We start from the raw sequence: 14904 nt of genomic DNA on the forward strand, positions 1-14904 counted from the left end.
GACCATTTTGTCCATCTCAGCCATTAATGCGGATGCAGACACAGAAAGGCAGCACCTCCCAAACACCAACAGCTGAAGAAAATAGGAGGAAACCAAGGAAGCAAGGTGTTGGCTTCCTAGAGAAGGAAGGGACTGCTGAGCATGGAAAACACAGGCAGCTCCTTTGGAAGCTGTAAGCACAGAAAGGAGAGCAACCACACCTTAGCTGAACAGCTCCAGCCCTCCAGGATTTAAGCTTCTCCATTGGGAAGAAGTGCAGGCAGGGCACAGAGACAGCTTGCTTGGAAAAAGCATCTTATAGCAAAAGCCTGCTTGGAGGAGAGCTGGGCACACACCAAACTTTGGGCTGCTCAAGGCAGGAGAACCAAGCATGGCTACACTACGAGCCCCAGCTTCTCTGCATTTAAAGGATTGGCCCTGATAATGCCAAGAGCTGCAGGTGGGCTGGGGGAAGGGTGCTCAGCTCTCCAGAAGCCCCAGGACGCTCCTGGCCCTGCGAGGCTCAGCTCCCTGCAGCTGGACCCGGCCCCAGCTGCTGCCCAGCTGCATCGGCAGCTCTCGAAGGAAGGATGTAGCAGAGCACAATGATTTGTTTTTATTGGGAATACTTGCTTCCTGCCACCAGGATGCACATGCAGCAGGAGGGAAACGTGCAGGGGTTTGGAGACCTTGTGCACCGTGTGAGGCAGCATGGGCTCACTGAAAGGGGTATTATGAAGACATCTGCTGAGCTGGGGCTGTGTGAGCAAGAGGGGACCAAGAGCAAACTGTGGGACCTGCAGCCCTCATGCTGCACCCAGGAGAGCAGAGTGCTGTGCTCCAAATTTCCCAAAGAACTCAGCCCAAGGCCATGGCCACTGCTGGGCTGGGAGCCCTCTGTGAGCTGGGTGAAGTTCTGAGCATCTACCTGAGCTGCCCTGCTTCCCACTGATACTCAGTGGGGTCTTGGTGAGAGGATCCCAGAGGAGAGCACAGCAAAGGGAAGAGCTTTAGTGCTTAAGACAGGATTTTATTTTCTGCTCACTCTGCTTTCTCACTGCAGTCTTAGCAAAGCTTTGCATTGTCCTCAGAGCCTTCCTCCTGCCCTGCCCTCCATGGGGCTGCCCCAGCATCATCCCTAAGGACAGCTGTGTGGCACAGTAGGGTTGGCCATCCTCACGCAGCACAGAAGAACAGCAGAGCCCTCCTCCCAGGGCACAGCTTGGGGTGCAAATTGAAAGCATCTCTCAGAGCATTTCCAGGCAGCGGCAGCACATGGCTGCAGGCACACAGCTCTCTGCAGGGCAGTGATTTCTGCGGGCTGCTCTGGCAGTCCCTGCTGCATCCCGTGTTGAGGCTGGGACCGGATCGAAAGCTTGTCTCCCTCCCTGCAAACACCCACATCCACCAACCAAGAGTTCTCGCAGAGCTGTGAGACCGTGGTGGTTTCTCCCTCCTGATTCTGCTGCTGATCAAGGGCAGCATTCCCCATCCCATGCTGGGTCACTGTTGCAGAAAATGTCTTTTCCTCTGATGACACCCCTTCCTCGAGGACAGGAATGAGGGAAAGCTGCTAGGCATCCCCTGCCCGCTTCCCCTGCCCCAATTTCAACAGCAGGCCCAGTGACCTTACGAGGCCACCCCACACATCCCTGCAGCACCCACTCACGCCCCCACCAGGAACGTCTCAGTACTGGCACAGCTGAACAGAGCAGAATGGGGGCTTGGGTGCTCTGCTCGGTTGGGTGCTACCAATACGGGGCAGCTGCCAGGAGGATCTGCAGGGCCATGGAGAAGCAGGGCAGCTGTGCCACGCTGTATGCCACGGATCGTGTGGGAGCCCTCAGCTTCAGCAGGTAGGCCACGGTGTGCACGATGCGTCCCGCACAGAAGATGAAGAAGTGGATCCTGGCCACTGCAGGACTGGGCTCCAGCAGAGAGTACACAGCTCCGAGGAAGAGGAAGGGGAAGATGTTCTCCATGTCGTTGCGATGTGCCCTGTGAAGAGAAACAGGTTGCTCCTTCCCACCTGGCTTCCAGCCTGCTGATGGGGTGAGCGTAGCTCCCGAAGGGCTCCGAGCCCCCCTGCAAGCGAGTGGGGCCAGACTTGGGAAATGAAAGATGAGCTGTGCTGTGAGACCCTTCTCCTCCATCTGTGCGAGGCTCCACACAGCCCCCAGCCCCCTGATACCTCCTGTTCACGCACCGACCTTGAGGGTGATTTGCCCTCTCCATGGCTACAAACACATTAGCAAGGTCTGACCTGGCATGTGCTCATTGCACAAACCCCAGACTTCTGTACACCGCCGCCACTGCAGCTCTGGTTATTTATTTTTATGGAAGCTGGTCCTTTCTGACTCATCGAAAGAGGGTGATCATTATTATCACTACTATTTCATTTTCCTTAGCAAAGGAACAGCTCATCTATCTCCTCCTCCTCTCCCTGGCAGCCTGTGGCTTGGTGCTACGGGATGTTTGGTGAAGCAGAGCTGGCAGCAGGGCTCGGCACGGCTCCAGCCTCCCTTCCTGTGCAGAACCAGCCCATGCAGTGCCTGGGCCAGTGCCCAGCCACCTCCTGCAGGGAACTGAAGGCAAGCACAGAGCTGGGTCACCCCAAATTCAACACTGAGGACTCAGTCTCATTGCACCCATTGACCCCCAAGCCCCAATCCTTCCATTAATGATTGAGCTACCCTGGTTCACAGGGTCCCGCCTCGGACCTCAGGGCATTCCACCTAGCTGTGCAATTAGCTCATTAATGAGCCTTCCAGCTTCCTGCTGCCCTTTTGGGGCGGGATGCTGGCTCTGTACTCACCTGCGGCAGCGCTCCACATCAGGGTCCTCGCGGTAGTACTGCAGCCCTCCATTGCGCAGCGCATCCTCTGGGTTAGCAAACGCCTGCAAAAGAGTGTCCCCATGCAGAACTGTCAAGGATGCAGCTCCTGATATCTCTGGGAGGGCTTTGGGGGTTATTTTCATGCAGTTTTCAAAAGGGGAGGTTAAAAAAAAAAAAAAGAATGGAGCAGGAAAAAAGTAATGAATGGAGCAGATCTCAGTACATCAGGTATCTCCCGGGTGCCTTCGGCGCAGGCGTTTCTCTCCATGAAATCCATTGGGAGACTTTGCCAGCCTCCTGCACAGAGCTTGCAGACACCAAAGGCAGCAGCCAAAAGATAACAGCAAATGATGGATGGCTTTGCCCTACTGAGGCAGAAAATCCCCTGGCTAGTTCCTTGGCACTACTGCTTTCCCTGGGAAGAATGGGATCCACATCCCCAGCTCCAGCAACGCCACGATGCAGGAGAACCCGCTTCTGCCTTTGGCCTGGGAGCAGAACCATCTCCCTCCCTCTCTGCTGGTGCATTCAGAAACGCCTCAAATACTTCCAGGTTTTTTTCTGCAGGTCTGAGCTGTGCCTCAATCCCTGCTGCTGTCCCCATGTCCAAGAGCCATTTCCTCCAGCTATTGTTTCTGCTCCCTGTGACTTCGCTCTCCTGCAGGACAGAAGCCTGCTGCCACATTGAAAGAATTTTTCTGGCATTTCAATCATTTGTCCTTAAACTTTTCTCTTTCTTTTCTCTCAGACATGGCAAATGAATGTAAACAGAGCAGCAGCTCACCTGCATGGTATTTTGCATCTGAAATTACTATTTAGATTAGGATTCAGAAATGATAAACATCAGGCTGCAGATGGTGGAAGCAAACAGAAAGAGCCAAAGAGAAACGAGATGGCTATCTGCCACAGCTAGAAAACCTGTTTTGCTTTCAACTGAAGTCAAAGAAAACTCAGCTTGCTTCTGCAAAACCCTGTTGGCTTTTGCAGGATGAAAAGAAGAAAGGGTTTGTAGTAAATCCAAGCAGAAACCCCAGCAAAAGGCAGGAGGGGCGAGGGAGGGAAAGGAAGCTGGGACATACCTTCTTCCTGAGCCTCACTTGTCCCGTGATGATGGCAACGACATACATCTTTAGAATCAGGATCGTGCTGTAGAAGGTGAATGACAGGAACACGGTGTTCCCCATCATTGTGGGAGCTCCTGCCTTGGCCCTGCAGGGGGGGACAGGAAGGCAATGCTTCAGCTGTCAGCCCCCAGCCCCACTGCCCCCACAGGGTCATCCGCCAGCGAAACAGAGTTGAGCTACTGGCAAGTGGTACCCGGACCCCACTGTGTGCCTTGGATGCTCTGAGCTGGGATCCAGCTCCTTCAGTACATCAGCCTGCCCTACAACACCCCACAGATCTCCCCTTCTGCTCATGCCCAGAGCTTCACAGAGCATTCCTTGCTCATCGGCAGCCCCAGGGAGGAGGAGACGGGAGAAAGAAGGTACCTACCTCTGCTGCACCCAGCCCAGCTCCGTCCCAGTCCCACAGCCCTGCGTGGCAGTGCTCCCAGTCCCGCCCCACAAGGACTGAGCACTTTGCACAGGCAGCCAGCCCTCCCCTCGGCACCACCTGCCAAGGGGACAGGGACAGATCTGACCCTCTTTCCAGCTACCCACATTGCCCACCAGACTGGATTGTCCCTGGGAGGGTCCCAAAGCCACAGAGGATCCCAAAACCCAAAAGGAGAACCCCAAAGCCCCCAACCTGCAGAGGGAAATACAGACCAACCCGTCCCTGGGGCAGCTCCGCTTGCTTTTCTCCCAAAACGCGAATCAGGGGAGCTGGGTGCAGGCTGATTCTAGCCTAAAAAGGGGCATCTGAGTTTGGAGCTGGATTTCCCAGCCATCAGAAGGGAAGAGTGAGAGGATCTACGCCTGCAAGGAAGGTCGGAGCTTGGCTGCTCCTGCACTGCAAACCTTTAACTCCTCCTTCCCTTGCGCGGCCCCAGCGCTGGCAGAGAGCTCTCTGAGCTTACAAGGGCTGGACTGGGGACTCAGTTCCTTTACGCACACAAAAAGATCTATTTCAAGCAAATGGATACTTTCAGACATCGACTGGAAAATGAATATTCTGGGTATGTGAGCAGTTCTTTCTGGTTTGGACTAAAATAGTTGTTTCCAGCCACAAAATAAGCCCATGAGCAGAGTAGGATGGTTTGCTCCTTGCAAAAGAATCCATCAAAGCATTGCTACCTGTAGGACTGACTTTGTTCTGCAGTGCTTTTTAACTGCCAAATGAGCACGCTTTGCTCCAAGAGAAACCAGAGCAAAGAGCAGGAATGCTACGGCCCAGGATCGTGCTCAGGTCCTGCTGCACAAGGACAGCTGTCCCAGCAATGCAACAGCGGTGGCACCCCCTGGACAGAGCAGACACCAGCAGCCTTCTCTCTGTATCTGCCTCTGCACCTCCCCAGGGATCAGCACACCTTGCTGAGCAGCAGGAATTATGCACAAGCTCAGTACCAGCTGCTGACAAGCCAGGACTTCTCCTGTTTGCTCCAGCAGCAAACGGGGAGATGGAGAACGATGGGTTGTCCGGATGTGAGCCTAGGAGCAGCCCCAGCCCCACGTGCATCGGATGTGCTGGGTGTACAGCCCTGCAGAGGGGCTGGCACAGCACCCACCTGGATAGGAATGAGGGGGCAGAGCAGCACAGAGGGCAGACGTGGTGCTGCTGGGGTGCCTCACGTTGAGGGGCCTCGTGCTGTTGGACGCGTCCGTGGCAGGGCGGCACCTTCTGGCCTGCGGCAGTGCAGCTGCCAGGACCGTGTTCAGCTGCCCCATTAACTGGGGCAGAAGGCAGCTGCTGATCCTCCTACACGGAGCACATCCTGCTAGGATGGAGCTGTTGCCTGAACAAGAGCAGGTCCTGAGGGCAACATAACGCAGCTGTGCCACAAAGCCTCGAGCACATGAGGTCGCAGCCCAAGGACCTGCCCTGTGCCAATGCTGCTGGTGGAAAGCACTGCGTTCTGCGGGTGAACGGTTAACAGGAGTCAGGGTTGGGCTCTGAAAGGGTTGAAGATGCACCATCAGGTCAGAATGATCCCAGGAGCTGTGGGAAGGTGGAGGGTTTCGTTGGAGGAGGAACGAGGAGCAGGAAGAAGGAAAGAAAAATTCATGGGAAGTGCCTGAGAGAAGTGCTTAAAAATAGAAGCCTTTAATAACAACCCTTCTTTAGGTTCTTTAGAAGGGATAAAAGCTGCTCTCATTTCCCACACAGGGAACTGTTTATTTGAGCAGCTGAGTTACACCACAGCATTACAACTGTGTTTTTCCAGCACTGCTGTGCTGGGTCATTTCCTGGTGGCACCTAAAAGTGAGAGGGCTGCTTGTGTCAGAAATCCTTCCCACTGGGGCACAGATGTGTGTGGCACGGTGGCACGGCTGTGACTGCAGAGGGCATTTCTCATTGCCCAAATGGACAATTTCCCATTTTGCTGCCTGGTAGAGGAAGATTTTGTTTTCCCTTAGGCTGCAGCTCAGCCTATGACTGCAGAAGGCCCTCAGCTATACTTCTGCCCATTCAGTGCCCTCCTTCCCCACTGTCTCCCACGTCTCCTGTCACACAGCTTGCAGGCGTGCCCTGCCCCAGCCATCACTTGCCCTTTGCTGTGCCCAGCCCTGGGAAATCCGGCAGCCCACGGGAGATTGCTCCTGCTCCAATGCAACCACAGCTTCAAGTAAAGGCATGAGTCAGCTTAGATATTCCATAATTAAAGAGAAAGGTGCTCCACCTGCCCTTCTCCCTCAGCCTCCATGAAAGGTCACATCAGGAAAGAGGTGATTAGCCCTACTCATGATGCACCCCGTGCTCCACATGAGGGTGAAATCCCCTTGCTTCACATGCAGCTCCCTGTTCCCCAGCTCCTGGGGTCTTCACTGCAGCATGAAGCATGGGAGGAGATATGGCAAAGCGCCTCAAAGCCTAAAACAAACAGGCAAGCTCCAAATTCTTCAAACTCCAGGAGATTTTGTCTGTGGTGCACTGCAAAGCATCTTCCCTGCAGCTGTACTGGCAGAAGCTACGCACATTCCTCGTGTCTGAGGCCTCTCAACAGGACTCTCCCAAAGACCAGATGCTGGCAGCGGCAGAGAGGCCTGGGGAAGGGATGCAGCATCTCCTGGTCTGGGACACAGCAGGAGCAGAGGATGCTGCTGTTCCTTGGGCAGCCCCAGCTCCATCCATCTGCTGCCCTGCTCCCAGCCACCACAACTGCGGGGCTGTCACTGTCCCTTGCTGGTGGGACAGCAAGGAAGGGCTGCTGGAAAAGCAGCCAAGAGGCTGTGAGCATGTGGGAGGCAGATCAGATTTTCTTGTTCTGAGCCTCACATGGATTCACGCCTGAGCTGTCTCTTAGAGGGAAGAATTCCTTGGCGAGGCTGCAGAGATACAGCCCAGCTGGGAGGGATGCTCTTTTCCACTCCATTCCACCCAGCAGTCCAAACAGGCTCCAGGCAGACCTGCACCTGCAGCTGCCACGGGGCCGTGGTGGGAGCTGGGGACAGGGCTAGGTGTGTGGGAAGCCAGCATCTCTCACTTTATCCCACTGCAGCAACTTGCATCGTGTTTCTTCCCCTGAATCAGATGCCAATAAACAACAGGCAAACACCACTTATGTCACTGACCAAAAAGAGGGGCTTTCCCAGCCAGGCTGGGGGGAGGAAAGAGAAATAAGTCCTACTGCCAAACATTCCAAAATCGGGAAGCATTTCCTAGACTCGAAGCAAGCATTTGCAAACATATGAAGTAACTACAGTTGCCATGGGGGGATTCTCTTGAGCAAGATCAAAGGTAAAGGGTTTTGCACAGCCCTGCCTCCACACACTGCATGACAAAGGAAGGGGAACTGGGGCACACTTTGGCTCCCCATGACGCTCTCCAAAAGGCAGACCTCATTTTCAAAGCCTTGAGTTCTTTGTCCCCTCCATCACTCCTAGACTAAACAGCACTAATCCCTCCCACCTCTCCCCATAGGTCATGTTTTCTAAATCTCTTTATCACCGATGCTGATCTCACTTCTCAGAGCAAGGCATTGGGCAGCCTTTTTGCAGCAACCCTGAGCAAAGACATTTGAGCTCCCAGCTCCTCAACTTTTACCTCCATCAGTCTTTCAGCTTGCTTGCTAAGAGCACGGGGTGCCTGACTCAGACCAGTAAGAGCTTCTTGGTGGTTTGAGGTTTTTTCCACAGTTTGGATGAAGTCAGCCTGTGCGCAATATTCCAGATTTTGAAACTTTCCCTTTCTTTTCCTGGGCTGGTGGCACGATGTGTCATTCAGTCTCATGTTGGCAGCATCATGTTTGCATCTCAGCAACCAGGAGAAAGGTGGCCCAGATCCTGAATGCTGACGTTTATCAGTAAATACCTCTCATGTGTGATGCAAAGAGCATCCTCGCTGCAGTCAGCCTGGAAAGCAGGGAGTCCTTTAGCTGTGTTGTTTACAGCCCTCGCTGCCTGGGAGCTCTTCTTGTGCACTCACAGCTCAAGACCCAGGAGTCACATCTTAAGTGCTGGAGCAGGAGATAAGGAGAAAGGAATGTAGCTCACAGGCTGCTTTCTGGACATTGCAGCGAGGATCGCATGCCCTGTGCAGCACAGCATGTGGGATTTACGAAGCAATCAAAAACCACAGTGAGGAAAGAGAAAGGGATGTAGGACCACACAACAATCCAGACTAATATTCCATCTTTAACAAGAGCAGAACGTGGTGTGAATGATGCAGTGAAGGAGAGAAACCCTTGCAAGCAACAACTTGAGCATGGAGTCCAGCACTTGGACTTACTGTCCTGGCTTCTCTCTTCATGCAAACCACCAGCAGCACCAGCAACCCACTCAGGTCCCGAGCTTTGATGGCTCTGCTGACCTGCAGGCTCTGCCCCCATGGCCATGACGTGTGCTCAGAGGTCTGCCCCAAGCTGTGTTTATGGAACCATGACTGCTTTACGCAGCCTTCCACGAGGAGGTATGCTCTCCATACAAATATTTACAAAGCAGCAGAAGGCATCTTTCTAGCACAGACATTTCTACTGATGGTGCCATCAACGTGGCTAAAAATGAACAAGAAGTGCTCACCCATTAGATGGGAACCGGTTGGGAAGAAGTCATGGGAAGCGAGAAGAGATGGGAGCTGTGGGATGGAGGCCAGAGCTGTCCCACGAGGAGATCAAGGCAATGAAAGGGACAGGAGTGTGCTGGTTTGTGCTGGGAGGGGACTGCTGCTCTCCAACAAGAGCACGGAGGTGCCCAGCCATACCAGCCCTGGTGTCCATCACCATTCCAAGGCCCCACAGCCCCTGTAGGGAGCAGGGAGCAGCAAACTGACCTCATACACACCCTGATTCATTGACCTTTCAGAACCTGAGGATTAATTTAAGCTCTGAATCACTAGGTTTAATTCTCTTTCCCGGGTTGCTGTCATAGCTGACGGTAGCGCTCAGTAATTATACGCGTCAATTCACTTTCCAAACTGTTGAAACTAAATTACTTCCTGGGACGATGATTCCCACAATAAAACACAGTTTAAGTGAAGATGATGACGATAATCTTTTCATAGGATCTGCCTCCCCTCTTGTTCATGTCATGGGGAGACACACTGGGGGTTAGGAAGAATGGCGATTATTGCTCAGCTTTGTCTAGCATACTCCTCCTTTGATATACGTCTGTGAAATTACCTCTTACTCAGCTTTATCACACCCCATTCACTTTCATCTCTCTTCAAAGGAGATTCCTCCATGCTTCTGATTATCCCAACCATACTTCTTATTTCCCTCCAACGCTGAGGCAAGCAGATGACCAGCACATGACTGCCAGCTCACTGCTCCAGCAGTCCTTTGGCTCATTATTCTTTTAAATGCCACAGATCCTCTCTTTGGGCTCTAGGATGTCTCCATACCAAGCTGCTTATTGCTCTGGAGAGGCTGCTCCTAAAACGAAGCAATTCCAACTGTGTTCTTGCAGAAGACAGGCCTGGGATGTCACCCCACAGCCATCTGACCAATCTGCTTCGCTCTGTTCCTTCGGGTCTTTCTGCACCCCAGCACGGTCTCCCTCTTGGCATGCTGTTAACACAGAGCAAACCCTGCTCTTTGTGGAGCGTGTCCATCCTCCTGTCCTTGATTTGTTCCAGCTCACTGCTAGCCAGGGGGTTCCCAGCTCTCAAATACATCTTAACAGTAGCTGGATACCGAAGCCCTGCATGCAACCTTCTATTCACAGAACTCCATTTTCCTCCCCCTGTAAGACAACATACCTCCTGGAAAGAGAACCTACACTTTCCAGACTCTCTACGGTCAACACTGATCGATGTCTCCATGTCTGATATACAGGAGTGACTCCCCCCCTGTGGTTCAGCATTGGACATGGAGCACAACCCAACAGGTGCTCACTGAGCACTTCTCACATGGATTCTGCAGGAGCAGAGGGGTTAGCACTGTGCAGCTGGCCCTGCTCAAACAGCAGAACCATCCAGGAGACTGAGTGACAGCTTGTCACTTGTTTTGGGGCAGTTCAGCCCAGTTCTGTGACTAATGGGGGACCCATGCATTCATGCCCCAGGAGATGAGGAAGGGAAAAAAGGGGAATAGGCAGAGAGATGTGCCTACAAACAAAACAGCGGCATCGAGCTAAGGGAGAACATTTACTAAATATGACAGTGGAGTGCAAGATAGCACAATATAATACAATATAATTGGAATTGAAACTAGTAAATCAAATAAATGAGAGAGAGAGCACCCAAAACTGAAGGCCTTACTCTAATGCTGAAGATGAGAGAGTGCACACACAGCAGTGAGGAGCAGTAAAATAAGGGAATGTCTCGTCCTCTTTTTATCTTCCCCTCCAAACAGAAAATGGAAACAGAACAGTGAGGTCTTCTGGGATTTGTAGTTCTTCCCTCCTGAGAACCACGTACCTGGAAATATCAACAATCCACCAAACTGGAGCAATAACTCTTTAACTCCCAGCACACTACGTGATATTATGATGTGGAATGCCGATAACGAAAATCAGAGAGCCACGACACAGCTGCTTGGGATTCTGCTTGCAGACACTCCAGTCCATGCTCCTGGACAAGACTTTTTCCTATCAGCAGAAGGAAGAGCAGAGGCAAGCAGCTGAGTGAGATCGTTTTGCACAGTTTGCATGGGATGGCATTTGCATGCACATGCAGGAGTGCCCAGCACAGCAGGCTGCAGGGACACAGCCATTCCCAGAGCTCCCAAAGGCCACACCAATGGGATAACATCAGGCCCTACAAATCAGTTTTCTTGCATAACTGGAGCAGCTGCACAATAACTCATCACCTCAAGAATTTGCTCGTGTTGGAGCCCTTGTTTGCAATAGCTGCTTTGCAGGACTTATTTTAGTGAGCTGCGTTTAAGTCTCTTCCACAGGAGATGGGTGAAAAAGCAGGGTGTTTTGTTCTGTGAGCTGCAAGCCAAGCACAGCCTCTGATTCTAGTCCAATTCCAGACCTACGGAGCACTTTAATACCTTCTTTCAGCTAAAGGTCCCAGAGGTCTGGACGGGGATGTCTGGCTAATAACCCCACTGGTGTATGTTTGTTGGATGAGGTACAAGGCACTGGCCACATCAGAGGGCCCATGGCTGGGGAACAGTTTGTCTCATGGCCTGTAATCCTATTCCTGTAGCAACCCTCCCTGGAGCAGAATGTTTTTGTCCCCTTCACACAGGCTTTGTCTCTAAGTTATTATTATCTGCAACAGAAATCAAGTTTTAAGAGAGAAGTAAACACAGGGGTAGAGTTTCCCTGTTATTTCTTGCTCTGTACAGCCACACAGGCTGGCTCACATGAGAGCTGCTCCGCTTCAGCTGCTTCCAAGCCTGGATGCAGAGCAAAACCAGTCTGCAGATCCCAGCCCCAGATTGGAACCCAGTGAAAGCCAGATTCTAGTTGAAAGAAAAAAAAAAATAAGGAGAAAATAAAAACCCAACAAACCTAAGATGGGTGAAATCCAGGTCTCGTGGCATCCCCATCCCACTGAAGAGGAGGCTGCAGCACAACTAACGACATCCACCCTGGGCTGCCCCATGCAGGGTGACACCACCTTGCCCGGATTCCAGATCTAATCACTAAACCACAGATGTCTGCACGAGCAGTGTTTAGTTTACAAGACAAAACAATCTCAACTGCAAGTGCAACCCGATAGCCATCCGCTGGCTCTATCACTTCCAATCCATCCATTATTCACCGTGATCTTGCATGACACCAGTCCTGAAACCAGAGCCCAGAGGCAATTAGGTGGGAGCAGAGACAGCTCAGGGCAGCTGTATCTCAACCTCTTCATTCCTGGCCCCAAAACCAGTTCAGAGTGTGCCTCAGTTTCCCCAAAGCCAATGAGCTGATTTCCCCCTCCCCCCCTTCCTTTCCTTCCCCCTCAAAAGTACATTATGATCTGAGAAGAAACAGAGCCACTGTAGTTGCAGGCACTTAAGAACCTCCCTGTGTTTGTTCTGAGAGAGCTGCTCCCCATCCATCTCCTTCCTTAGCACTGGATGGATGGAGCTAATACCTCTAAAAGATCAAACACACACGCCAGCAGCAGCTCTTGCCCTATAAAGGGCAGGAGGTGCCCTACCAGCTTGCCACCTTGCACATATCTACACAGCATTACCTTTCAAGGAAGTGCCCACAGGAGGGGAGAAGCATGAGACAGCAGCTTCACTCACCCACGCCAGCGCTGCAGACCCAGCACGGCATTAAGCACCACCCCTTCCGCTCCTTTCACTCCCATCCCTACCAGGTAACACCACCTGGTTGGCCCCACCTGCTGAAAACCACCCGGTTCAGCTTTAAAACCCCATTTGTCTTCCTCTGCACATTACGGTGAGTCTCTTCCCTGAGCCTATGTTGCAGACAGAGCAAAAGGCTTTGAGGCATCCAGATGGGAAATCCTGTAGGGCCTCAGCTGTGTTTCCTAGAGGGAGCATTCAGAACAAAAGCTCTGCGAGTCCATTGGAATTTCACAGGGATTCAGCTGTGATCAAAGGAGCTGTTTCACACGGACAGATGTGCCTGGCCACATGCACCACGTTTCCCTCCACCCTTACCCCACGTCCATCCCTACCTTTCCCTGTCAGACTGCACCTCCTCACACAGCACAGCTGCACACGCCAGCACCAGGAGCTCTGGGCTGTTGTATCCCAGACAAGGGTTTTTTAATCTGCTCAAGGCTCTCCAGCAAAGATTCCAAAGAGAGAGCAGAGCTGCCAATCCCTTTGCCATAAAATGTCACGTTAAGAACATTCATCATCTTTAAGGCTCGTTTTCCCTAGCTGCAAGAGGAGGATGACAGTCTTTTGACTCCTTGGGTGTTGCCAGGATTAGACAATGTTTGCTCAACATTCACGTAGATTTTGGTGTTTGGTGTTACTGCTACCATCACATTATAGAAAGGTCAACGAATGACCATGTTCCATGAGTCAGAGCCTTCCCACAGCATTAATGCCGTCCTCAGAGCTTAGCCAGGCTCTGAACAGATACCAAAGTACGTCAGAACGACAGCCTTTTCCTGTTGCTGCCTAGTCTTGGTGTTTAGGACAAGGATAACTTGGAACGTGATGCTGAAATTGAAGCAGGGAAAGAAAACAAACTCAAACCACGCAAACGGGAGGGAAAAAATAAAAACACGCCTGTTGGAAAGACTCTGAGCACTAAGAGTGTCCAGTCAGGGTCGGAAGGCAGCGAGACAAGTGTTGTGCAAGGAGATATGCTTGGGTAGAAATAAAAATGAACACTGAGAGTTTTCCACTTCTCTGGCAAGAAATCTTCACAAGATCCTCTTTCCTGCCCAGCACCTCATGTCAACAGCAGACAAAGGCAGTTGTATCCCAAACCTATTTGCTGAAGTACTTGGAAATATGGAGAAACCCATACACCCAAAGCCACAGGCTTTCTCAGGAGAGTGTTGCTTCACTGACCCTAAAACTCTTACCTGCAAATTTCTTCCACTGCATGAAGAAAAGTCAGGGCTGCAGCTCCCATTCCCATCACCCTGCTGGAGACATGCATCCTTCCTTGGCTCTCCAGCCCCCAGTCAGGCATGCTGCCCTGTGCTGCACCAATCCTCCACGCTCTGTGCCATACTGCTGCAAGCTCTCAAGCTCTAACTGCCAGGAGCACTGACTTTAAACCAACAACCTACAAATCAGACCATGGGTGGGTGACAGAAAATTTCAACATACAGACTGCAGAGAAAGGGCAGGCAGAACTCTTGGCTGGGATTTTCTTCTCTTTGTACTCTTTGCCTTAAGCAGCCCACCTCTGCACACCTTATTTCTCCTTTGCAACTGCCACCCCATGCCCACTGGTCTCTGTGCTGATTGGGACACGTGCTGATGTGTGATGATGATGAGCAGTGCTGTGCTGAGGCTCTGTGGGGAGGTGGGAAAGGCAGAGCACGGTGCTCAGGCTCTGCAGGCTGCACGTTGCAGGTCTGTGCTCCACTTGGAGCTTCCAGACAGCTGTTCAAGGAAATTGCCATCAGTGTCAGCCTCACCACCGCTATTAGACATCTCAGCCATGTCCAGGCCCAGCTTGAACCCATTTAACTTGTAAGGGATAATGAGATAACAGCATGACATGTTGCAGCTGAAGGTTATTTAAACACCCATCTGGTACCTGTTAGGCAGCATACATCCTATTGTTGTATAGGAAATATATGCCACCTCCCTCCCATATGGGAAGGAAAAGATCTATAGATGTGTCCCATGCTGCTCCTTCTTTACGCATAAATGAGGTCATTCTCCTCCTCCTCTCTGCTGTTTCTGGCACATTACTTTGCATTTCACGCATTTAGGGAGACGTGCTGGTTGGTGGCGTGTTGTGGAAGGACACAAAATCACAGCAAAGAATTTAGTACAGACACCTCGTTGTCTCCATAGTCAGCAGAGGCTCCACGCTCCCAGATACAAGGAGAAAGAGTGGACTGTAAGGTGTGAAGCCACTCATCCTTTCCAAGACACAGCTTGGCGCTGCACTTTACCCTGGAGAGACTAAGAGCTGCCCTTCCATTTCTGTACTCTC

The 14904-nt window shown here is 51.9% G+C and overlaps 1 protein-coding gene across 8 annotated transcripts; it reads right to left on the minus strand.

The window, feature by feature from the left end:
• Positions 1-579: 579 nt before the first annotated feature.
• On the minus strand, positions 580-13013 carry PTGES (prostaglandin E synthase). Of its 8 annotated transcripts, none has more exons than XM_042831025.1 (4): positions 12947-13013; positions 3895-4024; positions 2795-2877; positions 580-1977 (listed from the first exon to the last, which is right to left on the minus strand). In XM_042831025.1, the coding sequence occupies exons 2-4, from the start codon at positions 4000-4002 to the stop codon at positions 1728-1730; spliced, it is 441 nt and encodes a 146-aa protein (XP_042686959.1). In that variant the 5' UTR covers positions 4003-4024; positions 12947-13013; the 3' UTR covers positions 580-1727. The 8 variants fall into 8 exon arrangements, with proteins under 8 accessions (XP_042686959.1, XP_042686955.1, XP_042686961.1 ...); XM_042831021.1 differs by lacking the exon at positions 12947-13013 and adding an exon at positions 12494-12550; XM_042831027.1 differs by lacking the exon at positions 12947-13013 and adding an exon at positions 10772-10935 and having other exon boundaries at positions 3895-3961.
• Between the last annotated feature and the right edge of the window lie 1891 nt (positions 13014-14904).

This window comes from Centrocercus urophasianus, unplaced genomic scaffold (assembly GCF_019232065.1).
Source record: "Centrocercus urophasianus isolate 14NV4802_14NV808 unplaced genomic scaffold, USGS_Curo_1.0 seq_34, whole genome shotgun sequence".
Taxonomy (NCBI): Eukaryota; Metazoa; Chordata; class Aves; order Galliformes; family Phasianidae; genus Centrocercus; species Centrocercus urophasianus.